General features: G+C 43.1%; 1 protein-coding gene across 4 annotated transcripts in view; it reads right to left on the reverse strand.

Annotated features, from left to right (window-relative positions):
* NOS1AP (nitric oxide synthase 1 adaptor protein) overlaps window positions 1–26,553 on the reverse strand; it is a 1,240,081-nt gene that overhangs the window by 172,316 nt on the left and 1,041,212 nt on the right. For all 4 annotated transcript variants that reach the window (XM_078643785.1, XM_078643775.1, XM_078643807.1 and 1 more), the window contains exon 7: window positions 15,880–16,037. In XM_078643785.1, the coding sequence (XP_078499911.1) occupies window positions 15,880–16,037 (158 nt within the window). The remainder of the gene's footprint in view (window positions 1–15,879; window positions 16,038–26,553) is intronic.

Raw genomic sequence — 26,553 nt, forward strand, 5'->3', positions numbered from 1 at the left:
ATGAGAGCACGTGTGCTTTGTTAAAATACCCCTCACACACTAAAAAAATCCGTTAGTGTCATGCTTCATCATAGGGGTCTTCCCGTCCCTATAACGGGGCGGGGCGTGCTACGACCAGACGGACTACGCGGGAGCACTGTAAATGTGACAGATCTATGTGTAGGTGTAGTGGTGTCAGTGAAGTGTAGGGATCTTACTAGTGAATGCACCAAAAATAGAAAAAATTGAAAAAATTTAAAATTCCCTGTCTAGTAGAACAAATACATTTTATTGGTATCTCTAGCTGGAAATGTTAAAAAGGGGGATAAAAGGTAGAGTAATTACTAACTACCAAGTCGACATGTTTCATAGGCAGTCCCCAGCTGCCTATTCATCAGGACCTTTCGGTGATCCCTACTAGGAAAAAGCTCAGTTCTACAGTAATATGCCTACTGTCCTATAAATATATCAGCAAAAATAAGCTGAATATTTATGCTTCGGGGCATGAGCTGGCCCAAGTGAAGCAAAGCACCAAGGATCAGTGCCAAAAGAGAGTGACCAGTGGTCTCTGTAAATGAAAAGGAAAAAAAGGGAAGAAAGCACAAGCATATTTGTATTTTCACTTCTGTTCATTCAATGTACATCAATAGTATGAGGTCACATTCGCTACTGATTTAGCAGGATCTTGCTTATTTTGTGCCAATTCTTTTGTCACGTTTGTTGTGCATTGGTCAATGTGCACCTCCTATTTATGGGCGCTATGCCCGACGATTTTGTCCAAAACACCGTCCAAATTGAAACGGTTATTGATTCATTCATCATCCATACAGTCATGACTCAACGCATTCATACACCCAATCACACTGGTAGGAAACAAGACCCATAGGTCATGTGTTTTTAAAGTCAATAATCTAAATAGCGGTATTGTTGAAGAAAGTAATCAATACATTCATTATATACATACTTTTTCGTTCGTTTGACAGTGCCCCATGAGCTTGCAGGCGGGGGAAGTTTTTGCTCGGTCTACTGGAGAAATAAATAAATATTGCCGCCCTCAATAATGGATGCGGTACACTCGAGTTCTGGCATATACAATAGTGATCCTGTGACCCGTTTTTTAGAGACTCGGGGTCCGAGTCTGTTACTTACGTTACCGGCCTGGCAAATCGCCTCTCACCCCTACCGTGCAGCTCCGAGGACGCGTGGTCTCTCGTCTGCATTGTAGATATACTGTCGGCAATTACCGTCCGTGTGGCTGGTTGCTTCCGGGAGACGCCCATAGCGGAAAAGCTAGACTGCTCGATTCAAAGATGGCCGCCGATCTTTGGCACTAGGTGGGGAAAATACACGGAAGTCTTTCTTCACTGTCTCTAGCTCATATGAGTGAAAAAAAAAGGGGGGGGAAGATCTGTATATTGCGAGTGGATTGTAAATTGATCTTATATCCTAAAAATGTCTAGATAATTAAACTGGTAGATTCCCCATTGATCTTAGATCACAAGAAATGACTGTCAAAAAAATGAATAAAAATTTCGATTTTTTTAAGCTTCTAGATTGGAGTCTGATTTGGTGTTATTCCTGGATCGATATTAGAGATCTGCTCATAAGTTGATCCCAGCAACCAAGGAATCTCCTCACCTCGTGGGGTCGATTAAGGTAGGATACGGTAGTCTTACCAGGAATATGTTGGAAGAGTGCTCATGGGTCAGTCGGGTATTGGCCAGGGATTTCATCAGTGCAGTATCATAACCTAAATGTTGAATTACAGTACAGTGTCAAGGTGTTGCTATAAATGGGATGATTAATGCTTGGACAGGTGACATTACACCGGGGGTTCCCTCTGCCAGGTATAAATCACGTCATCCTTGTTGGTACCAGGCAGTTATCAGGAGATACTCCCAGGTTAGAAGCAGAGCGGTTTGTGTCATTGTATATGGATTGCACACATGTCCAATGGTAACAATCAAAGAGCAGGGGGTCATAGCTGTCCCCACGGTATGTCATCGTTCAGTCCCCTTTTATGAGATTGGATGCGAAACACCCATCTTTGTTCTTTCTCCAGAAGGAATCGCTCACTGTTTACTTGCTCTATCACAGTCCATGTTATTTCTTCTGGTCTATGGTTCATCTCTAGGAAGTGATTGGTGAGTTTCGGGCTGTTTTTTTTACATTTGATGGTGCTTTTATGTTCTCCTATCCGGAGTTTCACTGCCCTACTCGTCATTCCTACATACTCCAACTTGCAGGGGCATGTGACCAGGTAGACAACATTGGTGCTGTTGCAATTGCTGAAGCTTCTTTGCTCCCAGCTGGTCCCATCGCTGAAGGTCAGGTTGTTACTTTTCCTTGTGAGACAACAGACTTTGCAATTTCCACACGGATGGTGGCCACGTACAAAGTTGGGATTTTGTTGCACAGTGCCACTGACTGATTTCGGTCTTGTGTGGACTAGGACATCCCTTATGCTCCTTGCTCTTTTGTGAGAGAACATCGGTTTAGGTATTTGTAACCCACCACTATTTAGAATCCTCCAATTCCTGTTAATGATCTTAGTCACTTGGTTGGAACAGGTGTTGTAAGTGGTGATGCAGATTGGTCTTTTATCCTCGTCTTTCGGCACTTTTTCTTCCAGGAGGCTCTCTCGGCAGTTGTTTTTGGCCCGTTTGTATGCCTGATTGATGATCTTGTTTGGGTACTTCCTAGCTACCAGCTTCTTCTCTAGGTCTTTGGATTGTAGTTTGAAGTCCTTAATCTCCGTACAATTCCTGCGTAGGCGCAGGAATTGCCCGTACGGTAGATTATCCCGCAGATGTCTCGGGTGGAAGCTATTGTACAGCAATAAACAATCTTGATGTTATCTCTGTAGGGGTTGGTTGGATGCAATATTTTGTTCACTTCCAAGTGGTGCACGTACAGACCCGCTATGCTGGGAGCGAATGTGCTTCCCATGCTACAGCCATGTTTTTGTAGATATAGGGTACCTTTATACTCAAAGAAGTTCTCCTTAAGGGCTAGGGAACAGCATTCCATCACCACATTACGTGGTGTCTGGTATTCCCAGAAGTCTGTTCCCTAGCATCCAACCAACCCCTACAGAGATAACATCAAGATATGGAAGCGATACATCGATGATATCCTGATCATCTGGGATGGAGATGAGGGGACAGCCAAACATTTTCTGAGCTGGTTGAACTTGCAAGACGATTATTTGAAATTCACTAGCACCACCTCCAACTGCAATTTGGTGTTTTTGGATTTGAATATTTTCCCCAAAGACGGCAGACTGATGACTACAACCCATTTTAAAAACACTTCAAAGAATTGTTTATTGCTGTACAATAGCTTCCACCCGAGACATCTGCGGGATAATCTACCGTACGGGCAATTCCTGCGCCTACGCAGGAATTGTACGGAGATTAAGGACTTCAAACTACAATCCAAAGACCTAGAGAAGAAGCTGGTAGCTAGGAAGTACCCAAACAAGATCATCAATCAGGCATACAAACGGGCCAAAAACAACTGCCGAGAGAGCCTCCTGGAAGAAAAAGTGCCGAAAGACGAGGATAAAAGACCAATCTGCATCACCACTTACAACACCTGTTCCAACCAAGTGACTAAGATCATTAACAGGAATTGGAGGATTCTAAATAGTGGTGGGTTACAAATACCTAAACCGATGTTCTCTCACAAAAGAGCAAGGAGCATAAGGGATGTCCTAGTCCACACAAGACCGAAATCAGTCAGTGGCACTGTGCAACAAAATCCCAACTTTGTACGTGGCCACCATCCGTGTGGAAATTGCAAAGTCTGTTGTCTCACAAGGAAAAGTAACAACCTGACCTTCAGCGATGGGACCAGCTGGGAGCAAAGAAGCTTCAGCAATTGCAACAGCACCAATGTTGTCTACCTGGTCACATGCCCCTGCAAGTTGGAGTATGTAGGAATGACGAGTAGGGCAGTGAAACTCCGGATAGGAGAACATAAAAGCACCATCAAATGTAAAAAAACCAGCACGAAACTCACCAATCACTTCCTAGAGATGAACCATAGACCAGAAGAAATAACATGGACTGTGATACAGCAAGTAAACAGTGAGCGATTCCTTCTGGAGAAAGAACAAAGATGGGTGTTTCGCATCCAATCTCATAAAAGGGGACTGAACGATGACATACCGTGGGGACAGCTATGACCCCCTGCTCTTTGATTGTTACCATTGGACATGTGTGCAATCCATATACAATGACACAAACCGCTCTGCTTCTAACCTGGGAGTATCTCCTGATAACTGCCTGGTACCAACAAGGATGACGTGATTTATACCTGGCACAGGGAACCCCCGGTGTAATGTCACCTGTCCAAGCATTAATCATCCCATTTATAGCAACACCTTGACACTGTACTGTAATTCAACATTTAGGTTATGATACTGCACTGATGAAATCCCTGGCCAATACCCGACTGACCCATGAGCACTCTTCCAACATATTCCTGGTAAGACTACCGTATCCTACCTTAATCGACCCCACGAGGTGAGGAGATTCCTTGGTTGCTGGGATCAACTTATGAGCAGATCTCTAATATCGATCCAGGAATAACACCAAATCAGACTCCAATCTAGAAGCTTAAAAAAATCGAAATTTTTATTCATTTTTTTGACATTCATTTCTTGTGATCTAAGATCAATGGGGAATCTACCAGTTTAATTATCTAGACATTTTTAGGATATAAGATCAATTTACAATCCACTCGCAATATACAGATCTTCCCCCCCTTTTTTTTCACTCATATGAGCTAGAGACAGTGAAGAAAGACTTCCGTGTATTTTCCCCACCTAGTGCCAAAGATCGGCGGCCATCTTTGAATCGAGCAGTCTAGCTTTTCCGCTATGGGCGTCTCCCGGAAGCAACCAGCCACACGGACGGTAATTGCCGACAGTATATCTACAATGCAGACGAGAGACCACGCGTCCTCGGAGCTGCACGGTAGGGGTGAGAGGCGATTTGCCAGGCCGGTAACGTAAGTAACAGACTCGGACCCCGAGTCTCTAAAAAACGGGTCACAGGATCACTATTGTATATGCCAGAACTCGAGTGTACCGCATCCATTATTGAGGGCGGCAATATTTATTTATTTCTCCAGTAGACCGAGCAAAAACTTCCCCCGCCTGCAAGCTCATGGGGCACTGTCAAACGAACGAAAAAGTATGTATATAATGAATGTATTGATTACTTTCTTCAACAATACCGCTATTTAGATTATTGACTTTAAAAACACATGACCTATGGGTCTTGTTTCCTACCAGTGTGATTGGGTGTATGAATGCGTTGAGTCATGACTGTATGGATGATGAATGAATCAATAACCGTTTCAATTTGGACGGTGTTTTGGACAAAATCGTCGGGCATAGCGCCCATAAATAGGAGGTGCACATTGACCAATGCACAACAAACGTGACAAAAGAATTGGCACAAATTAAGCAAGATCCTGCTAAATCAGTAGCGAATGTGACCTCATACTATTGATGTACATTGAATGAACAGAAGTGAAAATACAAATATGCTTGTGCTTTCTTCCCTTTTTTTCCTTTTCATTTACAGAGACCACTGGTCACTCTCTTTTGGCACTGATCCTTGGTGCTTTGCTTCACTTGGGCCAGCTCATGCCCCGAAGCATAAATATTCAGCTTATTTTTGCTGATATATTTATAGGACAGTAGGCATATTACTGTAGAACTGAGCTTTTTCCTAGTAGGGATCACCGAAAGGTCCTGATGAATAGGCAGCTGGGGACTGCCTATGAAACATGTCGACTTGGTAGTTAGTAATTACTCTACCTTTTATTCCCCTTTTTAACATTTCCAGCTAGAGATACCAATAAAATGTATTTGTTCTACTAGCCAGGGAATTTTTAATTTTTTCAATTTTTTCTATTTTTGGTGCATTCACTAGTAAGATCCCTACACTTCACTGACACCACTACACCTACACATAGATCTGTCACATTTACAGTGCTCCCGCGTAGTCCGTCTGGTCGTAGCACGCCCTGCCCCTTTATAGGGACGGGAAGACCCCTATGATGAAGCATGACACTAACGGATTTTTTTAGTGTGTGAGGGGTATTTTAACAAAGCACACGTGCTCTCATCTTTCCACCACTAAGAGAGAGCCTATCTTTTCACAATAAAAACAAAAAACCACAAAATATTTGACACCTCCACATATTGATAGAATCCCTATGTTTACTCGAATCGTTTAGGAGGGTGATTCTGTCTCAACCTCTACGCTTCCTCCTTTTGATTTTTTTTTGATGAGGGAAGATACCCTGAAATCGGCCCCAAGATGCTTGTTTCCAGTCCAGGGAGGACCTGGCCTGGCACTTCAGGCTGGACTGTTCTCGCGAGGAGCAGACTCAAGACTGATTTGCATATGGCTGGGTCCAAACTGGGTGGTGGCATAGTGAGCAAATGAACGATGGATTAAACCCACATATTTGACTGGGGGTGAGTGGTCGAAAAGTTTCAGCACTTCGGCCAATATCTTGCGTTTGCTAGGACCAGAGGAATGGCGCATGATCCTTTCCTTGTTATAAAGTCAGGTTTTAAAAGTGTGTCTCATTTCAAGCCACCCTTGTATCTTCCAGACTCCCACATTGCCAACAGGTTCAGACTAGCCTATAGGGCAATCAGCAGTGCCCGATGGGTTGGTCTGACAGGTCAGTGTGTGGGCTGGTTTTCTGGCTGTATGAGGGCCTGTTTTATGGACTTCTGAGCCTGTCTTACTGTTGATTTCCCTTACACTAAAACAAACTCTCACTGCGGCAGCCGCAAATTTATGCAGTCTTCCATACCTTGCAAATCACTTATACAGCGTGTCTTTGCAAATTAGGGCAATTTTGCACTTGTAAACATGGGTCACTTTTTAGGTCTCGCCTGTCAATGCGCATGCGCATTGAGCAGAGCGAGACTATAGGGGCTTAAACAGAGCTTACCTACACTGGCGATTTGATGCAGTGCATGTGTACTTTTAACTCAATGCGCAAGCGCAATTAGTTAAGATGCGCGTGCACAGCATGAAATCGTCAGCTTGGTGCCGCCAGCAGCTCTTCCCGCTCCGCCCCCTGCTGCATCAAAGGCTTTGCGCTCTGCCTCATTCCAGCCATTCTCCTCCCCTAATTACCCCCTGCTGCATCAAAGGCTTTTTCACGGCCGGCCGGCCGTGTCTTCTTTTCTTTTTTTCTATATATTTTCCCTTCTCTCCCATTCACTCATTATCTCTCTCTCCCTTTCACTCGTCGTTTTTGCTTTTTTTTTGTTTACCTTTAAAAACATTAAGATGCATTACGGAAACATGAGAGCATAGTAGGCAGATTTACTTGAAACTGGGATGCCTTAGCACCTATCCTTTGAGAATGTGTGCCCTGTACATCTCGGCATGCACCAGCAACCTGCGTTTAACTCACTGAGCAACGCGGACACATAAATCAAGAGCACACAGCTTGCTCTGAGGTTTGGGAACTAGGACGTGGCTTTGCATTAATTTCCATCTGTTGACTGACTAGTGGGATTTAGAAGGAAATATCTCATCAAGCCACGATGCTGCAAGGGGGTGGTAGGTGAGCGGGGCCGAGCTGTGTCAAGCTGTCTGACTCTGTTCCTTCTGCACAATAATACAGAGAACACAAGGAAATCTGCAGCAGACACAAAGCAATTGCTAGTATGCTCGTGTTTGAAAAGTTTATATTCTCCATTAAAGTACATTTTAATGTGCATACTGGCATGCATGACAACATTTTAGAAACAAAAGTGGGAGATAAAAAAAATAAAAAAAAATCGGGAGAATTTATTTCCCCCATTGACTTCTATTAAAGCAGAGGCAATTTCAGGAGGACGACAGCCGAAATAAAGCAATTTTGGCTTAAAAAATAGGGAGTCTCCCATCTCAATCATGTCTATTGGCACGTATCATACTAATACAGTTGTCTAATGGTGAGATTCTGCATCAGTGCATTGAGGTGGCTTCCTCCTGCAACAGGTGCCACTGCTGCAAGAGAATTCAGGCTAAATTAGCAACGTGGACAATGCTGTGCTGGTTTAAGGTATAATGAAACCCCTTTTTTGGTCGAGCCTAGAAAACGATCGAGCCTAGGGCAGAGCATGCGCTGCTCTAGGAAAACGACCTTTTGGAATCGCTCTGGATATTTCACACCCTCGTGCGTGTGAAAAGGCCTACGACTTGCAGTTACGAGCAGAGGCGCTCACAGTGTGCCATCTGTTGTGTCAGATTTCACATGAGCGCTGTCACCTTTTGATCACTGTGTTTGAAATGTTTCCTGGCTGGCAATGCTACCGGAATGCTTCAAATGCTCCTATTTGTCTCTATAATTCACCAATGGATCCTGATTGCTCTGTCTTTCTGGGGTCATCGGGGAGAAAGCCTCCCCTCCCAGGCCCTTCCCCTCGGTGCAGAAACTTCACTCTGCTACGCTTTAGTATTCCTGTATGCATCCAGCTTCTGAGTGGCTGTCAGTGGTGTGAAAGCACAGTGTAAAAGGCCATGAAGAGAAGGGTGCTCATTTCTCTGTAACACGGCGGGGCAGTTGCATCTTGAGGCTGAAGAGAACTAATACAAGCTGCACCGGTACATAATGGAACAGTAGGTGGTGAGTTCATGATTGAGAAGGAGACAGTGTGCTACTCTCCCTGACTGCATACCATTGTGGCTCCTCCCTAATGCCTGTTATGCAGCCCTCCAGTTCTGACGGAACACCGGATCATGCGGTCTGGGATGGCCGCTTCAGTCCAAGTGATCACTTGGCTGATTGTTCCTCTGTGATGTGTGAATCTCCGGGCACTGATCCGCACGCTGACAGCAGCACCCTAAAACCAGAGGATTGCTCTACCTGAAGTACATGTGGCAGGTTTTAAGCGGGCAGTGACGCATGTCACTGCCTGAAAAGGTGTGGCGTAGCGGCCAGGGTGACTGACGCTGGGGATCACGGTTCGTTCCCCGTCCGGCGGCAGGGGTCTGCCCAGCACCATGCAACTCTGGGCAATTACTCGCTTAATCTTCCCAACGGCCCCCAGCGCCGAGATATCCCTTCGGGGGTGATTTGTGCTATACAAGTACTGGATTTTTAAAAATGTTATGTGGTCTGCAGAGTCACAGGACAGGTTACTGAGTGTCACACATGATGTGCGTGTTTTTATAGCTTGCTGTCTATTAGCTCGTATTGGTCGAGCTGCACAGCACTAGCTAGATGCAACAGTGGTCACAACACCCACTATGACTACAAATAAAAACAAAAAGTAATACTATCTGCAAAGATTTCTGCAAGTTTTCACGTGTTGTAGTCAAGAATGCTGTAAATGTTGCTTTGGAAGAAAGAGTCCAAATGAAAATGTTTACACTTTTTGTACTACATGTGTTTCGTTGTGAAAACCCTTGGTGCAGAAGTGACACTGTTTCTTTAGCACAGAACACTGGTGCTTATTGTTTCCAACAATTAATATTTAGGCTATGAAAATACAAACGTGCACATCAAATATTTTTTTTAAAGAAAAAAAGGTTTCATTGAAAAGGACCAATGACATAACCGCAATGTTAAAGGCTCTCTAAAATAATGCAAGTGAGAGAAGTTCTTTGAAAAAATGCACCGAGGGAAATGTAAACGGAGAACTAGGGTTATACAGAGTTATTTTTATTAATATATTATCAATTCTTTTTTTCACTTTATTTTCGGTACTTGTATTTCTGCATTTCCCATTTGGACAACAAATTAAACATCCTGATTACAAGCGAAATCAGGACTGTTCTATGTTCCATGCTCCCTCCCCCTCCCCCCCCCCGAGTATTATGGTATACTTATAGTTTTGATACTTTCATTACAAACACAAAAACACAAACCATAGGTTTTCAATGTAATGGGAAGACAGAACAGTACGTCTCAGCTTTGCACTACATTTCTGCTTTTGATAAGGTGTGACTCTAAAGTGTCATACACAAGGCATGCAGAACACCACATTTTGTTAGAAACAAGTGTTCGTTTCACTCAGCTTTACTTCCAAAACTGCTTCTGTTTCCAAAAAAGAATGAACACGAGTTGGGTTCAGGGAGGTTGAGAAGAGACAAGTGAAGTAGGAAAGCCAAATGTAGATTTGAAGAAGACGGAAATGAGAGAATATATTTGAAAGAGGAGAAGCAAAAGTGAACAAGCATTTGCAATGCAATAGGTCTCGCATTTGCAAAATGTTAAGCTTTTGGCATTGTAAATGACAATGTCTTTTATTTATATGCTTTCAAAACCAACACATAGATAAAAGGTTTGTCATTTACAATGCCAGTAGCTCGAAGTCTCGCAAATGCGAAATCGATTGCATTGAGAACTTCTTAAAACTAGGTCCAGCCTAGAAAGTTATTCAGAAAATAAAAAATTTACTTTCAGTAATCACCTCTAGATGGCGCCACTTTGCAGCAAATAGTTATTATATGTAAGGCCCACGGTATTGTGTTTTTTTTTTTTTTACATTTCTGTCCCTGTATTTATTTTTTGTCCATTTTATTGCTATTTATCAATACTTCTCTTGTGTTTTCAGAATGAATGTAGTAGTAAAACGGCATATTTCCAGATTTATTTAAATGATAAACATGAACGTTTTAGCAAAATGAAGCAGTCACATATAAAAAAAACACTACACGCACAGGTAAATATTAGCATCATTTACAAATATATGTTAATATATGCTTGTATTTAAGTGAATCTCATCCTGTTTTTTCACTCCTCATGCTATTTGCTCAGCTGTTGGCCTGGAATTCTTGAAGAATAACACGGAGAGAGTCATACACAGGAAGCTTAATTTTCTGTGTTTTTCCGCTTTCAAAAATAGATACAGACAGGAAATGCATTGTTTTCGGTCTGTACTTAGCTGTAAATAATTAGTAATACGGAAAATTGGGAGCCTTAATTATATGTTAAAATTTCCTATGGAAAAGGAATGTAGGTTTTAGGAGCTTTTGCCTCAAAATCGGCAGATAGACACATTTGTTAGCCCTGCGTGAGTTGTAAGAGGGGTAGGAAGGGTAATCGATTAGGCCGTGATGAGATGAGCAGCAGGCACTGTTGTCCACTTTCAATTTGAGGTAGGCCTGCCTTACCCAAGACTGGACGGAGCGCAGGCGTGTAGGATGAGCGGGATTATTCGCTCAATTTAGATGAAAGTACAGCTTAGACTTCCCTGTATACCAGTGGTGAGGGGTGCCCAGCACATGCATGAAGACAGGCAAAGCCTCCACTGATATCCTAGAGAGCAGAGTGGCGCAGATTGGGCCCCGAGGGGCATGGGGGGGGGGGGGGGGAGCCTATGGAGAAAACCAGCCCGAAAGAGAAATACTTTTCCCCACTTGTTGACAGTGGTTCAAGGGATAGAAGCCAATTCAGACCCAATGCATCGTGGCCCATCCTACAAACACGTTCTTGTCTAATGTACTAGTTTCTATTCTGTACTTGTGTCTGAAACCCGCAAGTCTCCCAGCATGATATTCCTTAGCGGTGAAAGCGTTTTACAGAATCTTGCCAAAATCTGCGTTTGTCTTCTTCCGAAGGTGTTTGGTGTGACCATAACCTCAGAGCATAGGGGATCACTCCATGAGACAGGGAGTCGTCGAAGAAAGGCAGCTGAAGGAAGACGGCGAGAAGGTGTAGTCTATGGTTGGTTGAACCCGAATGAGAGCTGTTCAAGTTACTCATAAATCAGGTGGGCTCTTGGGGATAAAGTAGATAGTCACTATGGAAAGGTGGAGGCATAAGGCAAATATAAATCTAATGACTCAGTCACTCACTCCATGGCATTGGCCTACTGTGAGGGCTAGACCCGGGACTCATACTAACGTTGCATCGATTTGCCCTGAATCAAAATTTGGTAAGTGATACAGTTACACCTGGAGCTTAAACAGCACCCTGTCTGGTGTAGAAAGTGCTACCCAAGCAGCAGTGTGACAGGAAGCACCTTGAGTTACAATATACTTTGCGCAGTAACAAGTTGTACTGTGACACTGCTTTATTTTGGGTAATGAACCTCTGTAAAGATGGTGGAAAACAGACTGCACTTGAACTGTTGAGGATTTGTTGCCTGAACTACTCCACGACAGTCTTCCCAATACATGCCCTGCTTCAGATGGCAATCACCTCGGAATCATTTTCAGGTTAAAATGTTTAGAATTTTTGCAAACTATTTACTTTTCTTGAACGTTTTGTAATTATTATATTTCTCATGTATTTATTAAGGCAAGTGAGAGCAGTCAGGTTTTTTAAAAAATGTATTAAATTATTACCACTTTTATAAATATTCATTTGCAAAACAATGAACCAGATTATGGGATATCTCTCTTAAATTTTTTTTTTTACATTTATTTTCCAAAACCTTTATTGACAAGTTCAACCTTATCCTATTACAATTGTGCATCAAATCAGAGCATCATACACATTAGGGCAATTCCGGAAAACATCAAAAATAGAGAAATCCCATCAAACAAAGGCATTATCTTGTACAACACAGCTATCGCACCATTAAGCAATACCTTACGGTTGGTTGTGGTGGCAGCACAACAGGGGAAGGAGCAGGCACAATAGGGGGAAAAAGGGGGCAGGGAAGGAAACAGTTACTGACCAGCACCGGCGACCGCTGCGGGCAAAGTGACGGCGGGAGAGGCAGTCTGGCTCAGATGTGAACGGGTATGAAGGTATGTCACTAGAGGGGGCCCCATGTGTCAGGTGGCCGAGATCTTGTAGGCGTAAGATCCCAGAATTCAAATAGTAGGGTCTGGCATCTTGAAGCATCTTCAAGCCATTGGGCGAACTTAAGCGCCGGTCTACGACCCCAAAACATGGACACCCTACGCCACGCAAGGACATGCAGCATTGCGACCAATCAGCGAGAGGCATCCGGGCAAAACTTTACAAAGACCAGCAGGCATAGTGGTGCGTCAGGCTGAACCAGTGCTGAGGTAATCTCTGAAATGGCGGCACAGACCTCCTGCCAGAAATCTGACACCTTTGGGCATAACCAAGCAAGATGAGAGAAATCCGCGGCAGGGGCAGAGCAGCGCAAGCACCTGTCGTTAAGGATGAGTCCCAGTTTATGTAGCTGAACAGGGGTGCGGTATAGCCTGTTCAAATATTTGAAATGTATAAGACGGAGGCAATCCCAGTTTATGTTGCTGAACAGGGTGCGGTATAGCCTGTGCAAATATTTGAAATGTATAAGACGAAGGCGATAGTTGTGAGATAGCTTCTTCGTCTGATTGCAGCAATAGGGCCAGCCGACCTGGGAAATGTCCACGCCGAGATCCTCGCCCCACGCGATCAGTGGAGATGGAGGTGGTCGACAGCGTAAGGGCATATAATTTGGTCACCAGCTTCGGGGGTTGGGGGATGTATATATGAGTTCAAGAGTGGGTATTGAGGGTGTAGGATGGGGGAACGTGTGATGTAACTCCCTACAGATAGCCCGCAGCTGATAAAAGAGCAATGTGTCCAGAGGTAGCAGGTGGAGAATAGAACGTGTTTCCAGGGTAGCGATCCGCCAATGTCGCCAGCCCCAAGCGGGCGGCGTGTTGAGACATACCAGATGGTTGGAGAGGAGGGAAGGCGGGATGACGTACAATCGGCATAGTATTTGCTGATAACGTCGGGGCATTGGACATACGACGTAGTCCCAACCAGGCCCAGCGCAAGGTCTCGACCGTGTCCACCTCACCTCGTGGGCGTCAGGCCTGGGCAAACAGAGCGGTGTTCAATGGCCAGCGGGTTGCAAGGTCTGCTTCAACCGTGACATGCGGCTGGTAAGGGGAGGGGTGAATCCAGAAGTGTAAAAAGCTGGCCTGTGCGCTTAAGGCATAAAGTTTAAAATTGGGTGCGCCCATGCCACCAGCCGACATGGGGAGAGTAAAAATATTGTATGCAATCCTGGGTTGTTTGCCAGCCCAGACACGAGATATGATCAGGGAGCGGATCTTAAGAAAGAAATGGGCGGTTAGAGGTATGGGGATATTCTAAAAGAGGTAAAGGAATTTCGGGAGGACCACCATATTGGCAATGGCTATACGACCAGCCAGTGACAGGGGGAGCCGGTTCCAATGAGGTATTTTGGACTCTACCGCGCGTCCAAAGTTGGCCCTCCAGAGGTCATCGAATTCCCTGCTCAGCCAGATACCTAGATAGCGAGTGGGGTCAGAGGCCCATATGAAAGGAAAATCCGGGGTGAATGGCCTGGTGGCATCAGTAAGAGGGAACAGCACTGACTTGCTCCAGTTCACCTGTATGCCGGACATATCACCAAATCGTATTATCTTGCGCACAAGGGGACTGAGGTTTTCTTGAGGATGACGGACATACAATGTAATATCATCAACATACATGGAGACTAAGAGGGCAGCGGGCTGAAAAGCCGATGCCCTTCTGAGTATGGTGTTGCAGAGTCTGGCAGCGAGAGGCTCCATCACAATGACGAAGAGCTTAGGGGAGAGCGGGCACCCCTGTTGAATGCCGCGTTCAATCAGAATAGGATAGGATATTTGACCATTGATCCGAGGACGGACTAGTGTAAAGGAGTGATATCTTGCGAATAAAAACATTACTGAAGCCAAGGCGCGGAAGAAGAAAAAATAAAAAAGGTCATTCCAGTGTGTCGAATGCCTTGGTGGCATCGAGTAGAGCGGCCACGGCAGGGAGGCTAGGATTAATCTGATGAAGGACCGAGAATATGGTCCTGAGGTTATGAGACGTGGCACGGCCGGGGATAAAGCCAGACTGATCAGGGAGGGCAATGAGGGGCACGAGGATCTCTCTGTTTTAAATTCTAACACAGGTTGGTAAAAGCATCTGGCCAATCTCAAAACTCACAATTTCTAGGGATCATTCTTTTCTTGACATTTGGCTACTTGTGGATGCTGAAGATTGGAATTAGCAGAGATCCATTGCTTCTGCTAGCTTTGTGATTCTGTAAGGACAGAGCAGGCCTGCAAGTGGAGGTCTGCATTGAACTCTTCCAATCAAAGAAGTTCATATTGAGCCTCTGCTGGACTCAACACTCTTTGTACCCCTCCCCCCGTATTTGACAAAGAGTGGGCTAGACAGAGAGCTTTAAGAATTTGCTGCAAGCGAGGGTCATGTATTAAGTGCTAGCCCAGGCCACTTCTCAGTGTGTTTGTTTCTGAAGTCTAAGCCTGAGGAAAGTCCCGGAGGTGAAATGAGGACTTCCTGTCGGCACCACACCATTGAAATTGGGCTGTGCCTTAAACCACACCCTTAAATAAACACCTACCGCTGGATCAATGGCATAGGAATAAAATTGCGAAACAAAAGGGTCCCCACTCAACTTGAAGAAAAATTGAATGCATTCCACACGGTGAAGACAGATCAAAGCAAGCAAAGCACTTAAAATGACTTAAAACCTCCAATAGACATACTGTGGCACACTCTGGAGAGGCTCAAGTGAACTTCCAATGATTGTGGCACGATGAGTGTATGTTTCCTCTTGTTTCATTCCCTAAACTTGTGCATGGCAGGGGCTTTCTGGTGTGCTTTTGCTGTGAAGCAGCCTCACATTATTGTATTAGGCTTATCGTTACTTGAAATATTATTTTGTACATTTTAGCTCAGTTTTAAATCATTTAGCATTACTTAGGACCCATTTTAAGTCATTTCTACAACATTTGTGTAAAATCATTTTACTCAGTGCCTTACCAGGATTTCCTGCCATGCCTTTCGGTTGAATTTTTAATTTAAAAATGTTTTATTTTGATAAATAATTGTATTTCCCCAAAGTATTGCCATTCTGTCTATCTGACTCGTATGTTCGACCTATTACCAGCTGAGCATTGGGAGAATCTCAAGGGCGTGAGTTACCTTATTTTCTGTTTCGCTGTCAAAGTCCGTTCTCACAGCATCCAAGTCGGTCACTCCTCGACTGAATTCCAAACCCTCACTCCCTGGAAGTGGCCCATCCACTGCATCAATATCAGTCTCCTCGGCGGGTGCTCGCTCCACAACCACTGCCTGGAGAACTGTGAATGAAGAAAAAACACCAGAGTTATAAAGTAAATTCTCATTCAAAGTCTGGTTTAGTTTCACTCAAAAAACAGAATTTCTAATGGGATGGGACATGGAACATTCGAAGATATAGGCCAAAGACCAGCATGGGCCTACACCAAATTCTAAGACTTTACGAATGAGTGGAGACTGGGCACAGGGATATGGAAGAACCCCAACGATCATAGAAAGACTTTTTAAAATACCTCGACTTGCCTGATACCCGTAAAAAGAAAGCGGGCAAAGAATCACTGAAGCGTGGGATTCTGGTAATATGTGAGAAGGAATCTAAATAGAACCACAGTTAGAAACGATAAATCGTTGGGCTCAATTGTGTGCCAGAATATTGAGAACCTAAATATCATGAAGGTGAGTGTGTATAGGTAAGAACAGATTTACAAATCTACATACCTTGAAAATGTGTGTGTTTGTGTATATATATATATATATATATATATATAGAACGAGGAGTCTGTGAAGCACGGATGAAACTCAGTCTTTTTAAGATCCTACAGGGCTGGCACTGGACCCCTGGCGCGGCTCCTAGCTGCAGGGTTGCTCCGTTATTCTGCCCCACCATACATCCCTTCTGGACATCAGTAGAGTCTACTCTCCAGGAAGCCATGGATTTACCCGTGCCACTTCCAGACCCCTAATTCGTATCAGACATTAATGAATAGACTCACCATGCTCGTCACTGCCCTAGCTGACAAAATCTGATTTTTGCGACATTGGCACTCTCGATAATTTCCGTCACATGAGGAATGGCTTGTAGAGATGTACAAGACCGCATCATAAGAAAAAGATAAATGACAATTTAATAGACAAAGTAGATAATTTTCTTCTGATATGGTCCCCCTTTTTGCACGCTGCCCCTCCTCCTAACCCCATAGTTCGCTAAGACTCATTACCACCATTGTACTCACTACCTCTCTCTCCCCTCCCGTCTCTTTCTCCTCTGCTTTGTAGATTTCATCTCTCTTCCCTTCATTTTGTCTGTCCTTCTTCCCTTTCTCTCTTTACTTTCTTCCTTTTATAGCTTATTCTCTCACCCCTCTCTTCCCTTTTCTATTTCTTAAATATTACTTAGAAGTATTGTGTGCTATTGGTGAATGTATCATAATCAATGTTTCTATCTCTAGATCGGTATAAGCTGGGCTGACATGTCAGTGTTTGCTGTTATTTCTCAGTTCTTAATGTTATCAATAAAATAATTAATACACAAAAAAAGAATTAAAAAAAATCTGGTATTCACGAGAGAGGCTCCCAATGGAGGTCACACATGACAAATTATTTCACTCACTCTAGTTGCAGGGAATACTAACCTTATTATACTCTCTCTCAAAATTACTTTGGTGGTGAATTGTAATTTCTAACTGTATCACTGCAACACAATCTACATTGGGCTCTTAAACAGAACCTTCAACATTCAAATAATATCGAATACCTGACCCCAGTTCTCAGATGGCCAAAACTGCTACACAATACCACACCCTTCATGAAAACCCTTCAATGTTTTGCCATCAAGTTAAGATTAGGCCTGGGTGAATTTACCTTATGCCGGTGTGGTCTGCAAAATCTTGGGAATTTTTTGTTATGCTTGTTTGTAAAATGTCATCATTACACCACTTCGCGTAATTAAGCACCATTCGCTGACACAATTCAGTGCAAATGGCGCTATTTGCATAAATTATTGCATAAGTATTGGAACAACAGAACACAAGTGTCTGTTCACGGTGCTTTGGTTAAATGGGTCTTCAAGCTAAAAATGACAAGGACCATTTCACCATAAAATATGGTGCAAATGGATGGATCTACATCTCGAATAATTTTGCAGACATTTTGCATAATTATGCTTAACCAAACTGCATGAATTTCGCACATCTCTAGTAAAGATCTCAAATCAAACTTGTGCCTTGTCCCACAGTGCAATACATGGTCACAGCACGATCACCTTTTCCAAGACCTTCTAATCCTACCATCCACACAGACACAAAGGCCAGGTGCCAAGAAAGCATTTGCCACTTAATCATCCAGCTAAATATAGATGATCTGGTGGAAGATCTCGCCACCTTCAAAAATATCTGTGCTTTGGAATGTCCGCTTTGCATATTTGAGAAAAAAATTAGACTTCCTAAATTTTCTCGGAGGCCTGAAAATACACCTCTGCTGAACTCTCCCTAACCTCAGCCTCACATGAATCTAATTAGTTCCTGCCACTCGGTCTTACAGTCAGTCAGTCAGTCATTTGCCGAATACTAGCCCATCCATCACTCGATATCTTGGGTGACTCATCCCTATATAGTCTTTACTATCCATCTCCTTATGTAGTCTCAACAAAGATGCAAAATACACCCCCCCCCCAACAAAAAATAATTATATTCGGATTCTGACAAGTACCCTGTTGATATCTCCTGCAATCCCCTCCAGAAGCAAATACATTAAGACCTGTTTATTTTGATGCAAACAAACTTATTAAACAGCATATTTGAATCCCAGCATCAGAGAAGACATTGTCCTTTTGACTGCAGTCTTTCTGAAATTCTGAAGCAAAACACATCGAAATAGCTTGATAATGCAGGATATTCATAAAGCTTATCCTCTCTCAGACCTTGTGGTGAATCAGACAAAAGCGGACACCGCGAGGTCAAGTTAGATCTCCTTTCATGTGCATAAGAGAATATTACCCTTGGGTTTTTCTTCCCTCATGTGATCCAGGTGGGAACCAAAACTATCCTTTGATATTTCATCATGTTAGAAGAGAAATTGGGTAACTACGTGCAGATGTAAGCAGACCTCATCTAGAAACACAGTCTCCTCTGGGACTGGAATATGCTGGTGCTCGACGGAGGAGTAAAATTGAGAAGTAATGCCTTCAATCTATAGCAGCTAAGACCAGGAAAGAGGCCTCTTGGGAGTTGTCAAGACTCTTAAGTTACTAAAGAAACTATTTCTTGGGACACTTTTGCTGGCAGTAGGAAAACATCTTGCACAAGGGGATATCACTTGTTCTGCAAGAGAGATTCTCCTGGTGATGATAGGTGATCCATACGCAAATCACAGTGACAATATTGTTATATTGTTTTGAAAAAAGCTCTCAGGACTACAAGCTCAAAAACACCTGTCAGCTGATCACTACATGCACTAAAAAAGGGACAATATTTTTTGTCTAGAATTCATAAATACAGTGTATATTGGCAGAGTGGAAATATTTCCAAAGTGCTCGTTTCGGCATTCGTCCATTTCAGCGGTTCTTAACCTGCGGTCTGAGCACACCTGGTGGTGCGTGACACCTACTCAGGGCGTCCGTGACTGCTTAGAAATAAAAATGATATTAACAGATTAATAAAGTTTATATCAACAAAGTACCAAAGTGCAAAACTGAACATTTAAAAATGTTCTGTAAATGTGAAGGATTTTAAAATTGGTGGCTAATTATTAAGTTGGTATCCTCACAATGATATGTGGAAGCAGTGCAAACTCTTGTATGATAATGGATGGCCTAAACTGAATTTAGAAAAGCTCCAACCTTCCCATAAAAATTATATTTTGATTGGTTTTATATTTGTTAGTGAATTAAATAAAATATTTATTCATTTGTCTACTTGTTTGATCATTGCTTGTTTGCATAATTGTAGGTATTGCTTTGCAATGCAAGCCATCAAAATTGGGCCGGGATTCCAGATTCCAAAAACGATTCAGTGGTGGTACCGGATTCCAGTTAAAATTAAGTGCGTGTGCACATAAGTGAAATGGTTAAGAAACACTGGTCCAGTTATTTCTAATTCTTTGGGTGAAAAGTTCAGTAGTAGGTGATGCAATGCACCACATTACCAACAGAATACCTTCAGATATCCAACATTACAAGCAGTCCACCCTTGGCTTGCATTACACGCCTAGCTACTTCTGACCTGTGATACCTCTAGGGATGAAACTTGACCAGAGGTGCACATAAATGTGCTATACCTTGGCAAGTACTAACATATTGAAAAGTATTCTAAAATAGTCATTAAAGACAGGCAAAACAAATTTGTTTTCTTCCTCACCTAATTTATACATCGTAAATACTACCTATTTATTTCAATGTGTACATTAAGCAATGGGAGAACCAATATAACAAAGGAACACTGTTGCAAAGCATTACTTTAAGAGCTTGCCGGCAAGTGAGACCATGACCGTGTGTATCATCGATTATTCTTAATCCAAGCCTTCTGCGTTTGAGCCATAAATGTCATCAAGTTTAATAATAAAATATAGTCAGTTTTTCTTCAAAACAAAATATTATGCAATAGTGTCCATTGAAACTCATTGTATCTAAAGGACTATCATAAATATTCAGTGTGAGTAACATGAGAACATGACTGACCTTCACTGTTTAGTGAGTCAACGAGATAAGTCCTACTGCACCCATATAGATTTTTGCTTACCCTCCTATTGGGTGCCACCTGTATAGCAATCATAGGACCAGATGTACCAAACAGAATTCTCCAGGGAATGCACTGTGGTGACCTGTCACCCCCACTTTATATCCAATGGACTGGTAAGTCCATGCTGGAACCATTCAGAAAGGCTGCAAATTGCATCACTCGCAATGTGAGGCTTGCAACCATTAAAGAGTCTTCTAGGGCCAAGGTACAGGGTCATGAGAAGGGGTACCTTTAATTACCAGAGGAGGCACCAGCACTTCATATAGACCGAAAATATTGAACATTGTTTAAACATGATAGAAATGATGTAAAGTATGAGAACGAACATGACCCAAATTGGAAAGAAATGTTGGTGCAATGGTTTTAGGACTGCACTGAAGGTGTTTGAGGGTTTTGAATGTGGATATGTATGTAAAGGTGAATGATGCTTTAATTTGAAGATTGCAGTGTTTTGAGACCTGTAATAATGATGTTTAAGACTTTTTGCTTGTTCAACTAGAAGGAATGTCAGGATGTTGGACTTTTACGGATTTACAATAAAAAGATATACTGGTGAATAATAAGAAGACAGTATTTCTGTTCCATGCATTTCTGAGACAATATGTATGCTTGAATAGATGTTGGGAATTTGAGGTTGCTGGGGTATTTCTTTGCCACAGTCCTTTCCCTATAATAGGAACCAAATCAAAGCGAGGGGGCCATTTTGGCTTTCAAGGAGACGTCTATGACACTGACCGCGCCAATCAAGATACTAAGTTATTATAATGGAAGACTAGCCAATGAATGGAACACCTGCATACAATATTCCACATTTGTAAAGCGCAAACAATCACCCATAAGGGTCTCTAGGCGCTAGGGACCGTTGGGAAGATTAAGCAAGCTATTGATCAGAGTCACATGGTGCTGGGCTAATCTGCCACCGGCACCGGGGATCGAACCGTGATTCCCAGCTTCCAGCGTCAGTCGCCCTGGCCGAGGCGCCACACCTCTCCCCTACAAGTCTTTGCAGGGAAGCCTTCAAGCCCGACTCACTCAGTAACCCAGTGGAGGCTGTTCTCATGGTTGGTGCTACATTCTGACCCTGCAGGCCGTTGTCTTAGGGCGCCATCAAAATGGCCAGAACAGGGTTCTAGATCACAAATTTCCTCAAACAAGGGCATGCACTTAATCTAACGGGAGTGCCAGATCAGCTAAATTTCCCTTTGCCTGAGGATATTCTTGCATGTAAGCAATCTACGAAGACTTAATGCGTCAAGCACCTGTGTGCTTTTAAGGGCATAAACATGCAAATGGAGGGGCGTAGTGATAAGGTGCGTGCAAAGTTGCCAAAACTCTGGTATTAGGACACAAGTAAGCTGATGCTTTAGAAGACAAAGGTCCTAAGCTTATCTTGATAAGGGAAGTGAATAAAATATAGGCCATAATAGGAAGCTATATTTATCCTCTGTCCAGCCGGACAGGGTATTTATTTTCAACAAATTCGAAAATATTTATATGAAATAAGTGAAGGCACAGTCCTGTACCTTACTCAAGAGCGACATACAACACATAGGAAAAGGTTTCCACAGGCAAGAAAGAGCAATACTGGCCACTTTTACATCAATGTTAAATTAAAGTTTTTGCCAGTCAGTACAAAACACAACTAAAATACAGCACAATTGCTAGGTTGTGGAAATACTGCTTTTAGTCGACGTTTCGATCCCTTAACGCTCTAATTACATGGGATCATCATCAGGTCAACATTTAAAAAACATTTGCCTGTTTCTATTTAAAATGCGACCGCCTGTTAAGGAGGAAGGAAGAAGAAGAGAAAGAAAATCAAAGCCATAGGCTAAGTTAGAAACCTTCAGCAAGTCAATATGTCCAACTAACATGTACATTTTACATTTATTCGGAATCGGCTTAGCGTGTTTAAAACTTGGTGCATTTAATGTGCGTCGTCTAGGGGGCTTCCATACCCGAGTGCGTTCGTGAAAAGTGTCAACCACATCTGGTCTTGACCCACAGCGTTTACCATACCTATTACTTTTAAGTTCATTGACTAAAGCGTTCTAGGCGGAAGAAATTCGCAAGCACTCGTGTTCAATCATACCGTATCCGGTGGTCGGGGGAGGCATAGTGCACTTACTCGAATTCAGGCGGTTAACTTCCGATCCTTGCCTCACAATGGGGGAATTAGGGTGCAGCAAGAAGCTGACAAGTTAGTCAAGGGCTTCGGTCTGGCTGTGATACCTACGGGATTCAGGATGATTAGTTATAATTCTAAGTTATTCGTATAGCTTCTTTAAGAAATGTAACCGTTTTTACCTGCACGCCCGCCGGGTCTGGCTTCTAATACAGGTCTGCATAGGTGAGGACGCTGTATCTATTGGGGGTAATAAGTAAGAATGGTATTTTGGTCAAAAATACTTTTGACCACTTGAGGAGATTTGCGCGTTCTCTCCGTTGTTCTGTAAAAATTATCTTACCCATGTGGCATACTAGCCACAAGAACGACGGGATTCTTGGGAACGGGGAAGGCTGTTACTTCAAACAATGTGTGATGAAGGCGAGGTTTGCCTGTTGATGGGAGACATGGGAGACCTAGTAAGTTAAGGGCTTTGAGGTTAAGCCTCTCCAAAGCCGCTTTTTGGACTGTCCTTCGTGGGCATGGGCTTACCTTAGTGTTACAGTTGATCCATGGTAACTGGGATTCTGAAGGGAGAAGGAACGATGTCCTATCTATCCGCTGCTGAGATTGCAGTCTGGATAGGCATTTACACCGCGTTACTTAAGGCAGCATGGTAATCGAAATAGAAAGAGGCCAATTGATGGCGGACATGATGGAGTGGGTTCCCCTGCGGGGGAGGCCATTATGGAGTGGGTCTGTTACACCTCTGTTGGTGGCGAGTGGGTGGAATTAATTACCGTGAATGGGAATAGTGGGGAGAGTGATTATTATTTGGATGCGGACTAAAGTGAAAGTGCATTGCGTGATCATGATTACGCCGTTTTATGTTTTTTAAAAAAAACTCAGAACATAACATTTCATTTTTGAGTTAAATCGAAAAACAATTAATCCAAAAACACTCTGCATTCGTGTCAGTCTTTGGATTGAACATAGTCTATCTGCCCGCTTTAATCATGGGACATGGAGCAGGAAAGTTCATACGTATAGTAGGGTGGTCCAGTCTTCTGCTCGATTCAAACCATTCCTTATTGTGTCGAATTGGATCATTGTTTTTAGTTCCTCTCGGTTGAGTATCTGGGCAATATCTCCGCCTCTGGATGGCAACTTGACCACTTTCAATATTGTCCATTTTATGTCGTTTTCACTGTGCCCGGCTTCCTCGAAGTGATCAACCAAGGGAGCATTGGCTGTCTTGCAGCGTACACGGCTCCTGTGCTGGCCAATGCGTGTTTTAGTCTTTTGTGTAGTCTGGCCAATGTACAATTTCGGGCAAGGGCATTGTATCGCATACATTACATTCGAAGAGTTACAATTAGAAAATGATCGTCTCTCAAACGTGATGCTATTGTGAGTGAACAATCTGCCCTCCATCGTGTATTCACACACATTGCAGCATCCACATTTAACATGGCCTATCAGTGGTGGTAGTCCCCAGGCTGACTCAATTGTGCTTACTACTGGTGTTATTGGTAATGCTGCTCTAACAAGGTGATCTTTTAAGTTTTTACTCTTGCGGAATGCAAAGAGAGGTTTGTCATTGTGTATTGACCCGGCGTTAACTATTGACCAATGTTTAGTGATTGACCTTTTAATTCTGTTCGAGACAGGGGAGAAAGTCGTGACGCATGCAATTCTTTCATTTGGATTTTTATCTTTTGGCGTCAGTAAGACCTCTCGTGGGCAATACCACGCTCTTTTGAGGGCCTGTTTGACGATTTTCTTTGGGTAGCCTCGGTCTTTCAATTTATTAGAGAGGACCGCCGCCTCTCTGAAGTAATCAGTTTTGCAGGAGCAGTTTCGTCTAATCCTGAGGAACTGTGAGTATGGTAAAGAGTCCCTCAGTGCCCTAGGGTGGTTACTTTTGTAGTCTAGAAGCATATTTCGCTCAGTTGGCTTCCACCCTCTGAATGATAGATGGTGAGATCCAGAAATGATATAGAGGATTTGTCCGAGCTTAAGGTAAATGTGAGACCGCAGCAGTTGTTATTTAGCCAATGTAGGAAACAACTTAATGTTTCACTGGTCTGGTTCCAAATTAGGAAAATATCGTCTATATAGCGCCTCCATATTTTGATGCCTGTGAAGAAGGGGTTGGATGGTGTTAATATTGAACCTACTTCCAGCTGGTCCATAAACAATATGGCCAAGTTGGGGGCAAAAATAGCCCCCATGGATGTCCCCTTGATCTGTTGGAAATACGTGTTATCGAAGAAAAAGAAATTTCTTGTTAGACACAATTCCAATAGTTGGAGAATAAATAGAGTGGGGACTCTGTGTGGGCGTGGACGGGTGTCAAGAATTTTCTGAATGACCAACAATGCTGCAGTTTGTGGAATGTTTGTGTACAGTGATTCCACATCTAATGTACATAGTGTTTCCAGTAGGGGATCATATTCGAGATGTTCCACCAGATTAATCATCGACATGCTATCTCTCACATAGCATGTTGTGGTGGGAACAAATTCTTTGTTCTGAGTTTTTTAAAAAAAACATAAAACGGCGTAATCATGATCACGCAATGCACTTTCACTTTAGTCCGCATCCAAATAATAATCACTCCCCCCACTATTCACATTCACGGTAATTAATTCCACCCACTCGCCACCAACAGAGGTGTAACAGACCCACTCCAAAATGGCCGCCCCCGCAGGGGAACCCACTCCATCATGTCCCCCATCAATTGGCCTCTTTCTATTTCGATTACCATGCTGCCTTAAGCAACGCGGTGTAAATGCCTATCCAGACTGCAATCTCAGCAGCGGATAGATAGGACATCGTTCCTTCTCCCTTCAGAATCCAAGTTACCATGGATCAACTGTAACACTAAGGTAAGCCCATGCCCACGAAGGACAGTCCAAAAAGCGGCTTTGGAGAGGCTTAACCTCAAAGCCCTCAACTTACTAGGTCTCCCTTGTCTCCCATCAACAGGCAAACCTCGCCTTCATCACACATTGTTTGAAGTAACAGCCTTCCCCGTTCCCAAGAATCCCGTCGTTCTTGTGGCTAGTATGCCACATGGGTAAGATAATTTTTACAGAACAACGGAGAGAACGCGCAAATCTCCTCAAGTGGTCAAAAGTATTTTTGACCAAAATACCATTCTTACTTATTACCCCCAATAGATACAGCGTCCTCACCTATGCAGACCTGTATTAGAAGCCAGACCCGGCGGGCGTGCTGGTAAAAACGGTTAAATTTCTTAAAGAAGCTATACGAATAACTTAGAATTATAACTAATCATTCTGAATCCCGTAGGTATCACAGCCAGACCGAAGCCCTTGACTAACTTGTCAGCTTCTTGCTGCACCCTAATTCCCCCATTGTGAGGCAAGGATCGGGAGTTAACCGCCTGAATTCAAGTAAGTGCACTATGCCTCCCCCGACCACCAGACACGGTATGATTGAACACGAGTGCTTGCGAATTTCTTCCGCCTAGAACGCTTTAGTCAATGAACTTAAAAGTAATAGGTATGGTAAACGCTGTGGGTCAAGACCAGATGTGGTTGACACTTTTCACGAACGCACTCGGGTATGGAAGCCCCCTAGACGACGCACATTAAATGCACCAAGTTTTAAACACGCTAAGCCGATTCCGAATAAATGTAAAATGTACATGTTAGTTGGACATATTGACTTGCTGAAGGTTTCTAACTTAGCCTATGGCTTTGATTTTCTTTCTCTTCTTCTTCCTTCCTCCTTAACAGGCGGTCGCATTTTAAATAGAAACAGGCAAATGTTTTTTAAATGTTGTCCTGATGATGATCCCATGTAATTAGAGCGTTAAGGGATCGAAACGTCGACTAAAAGCAGTATTTCCACAACCTAGCAATTGTGCTGTATTTTAGTTGTGTTTTGTACTGACTGGCAAAAACTTTAATTTAACACTGATGTAAA

This window comes from Lissotriton helveticus, chromosome 1_1, assembly GCF_964261635.1.
Source record: "Lissotriton helveticus chromosome 1_1, aLisHel1.1, whole genome shotgun sequence".
NCBI classification, from domain to species: Eukaryota; Metazoa; Chordata; class Amphibia; order Caudata; family Salamandridae; genus Lissotriton; species Lissotriton helveticus.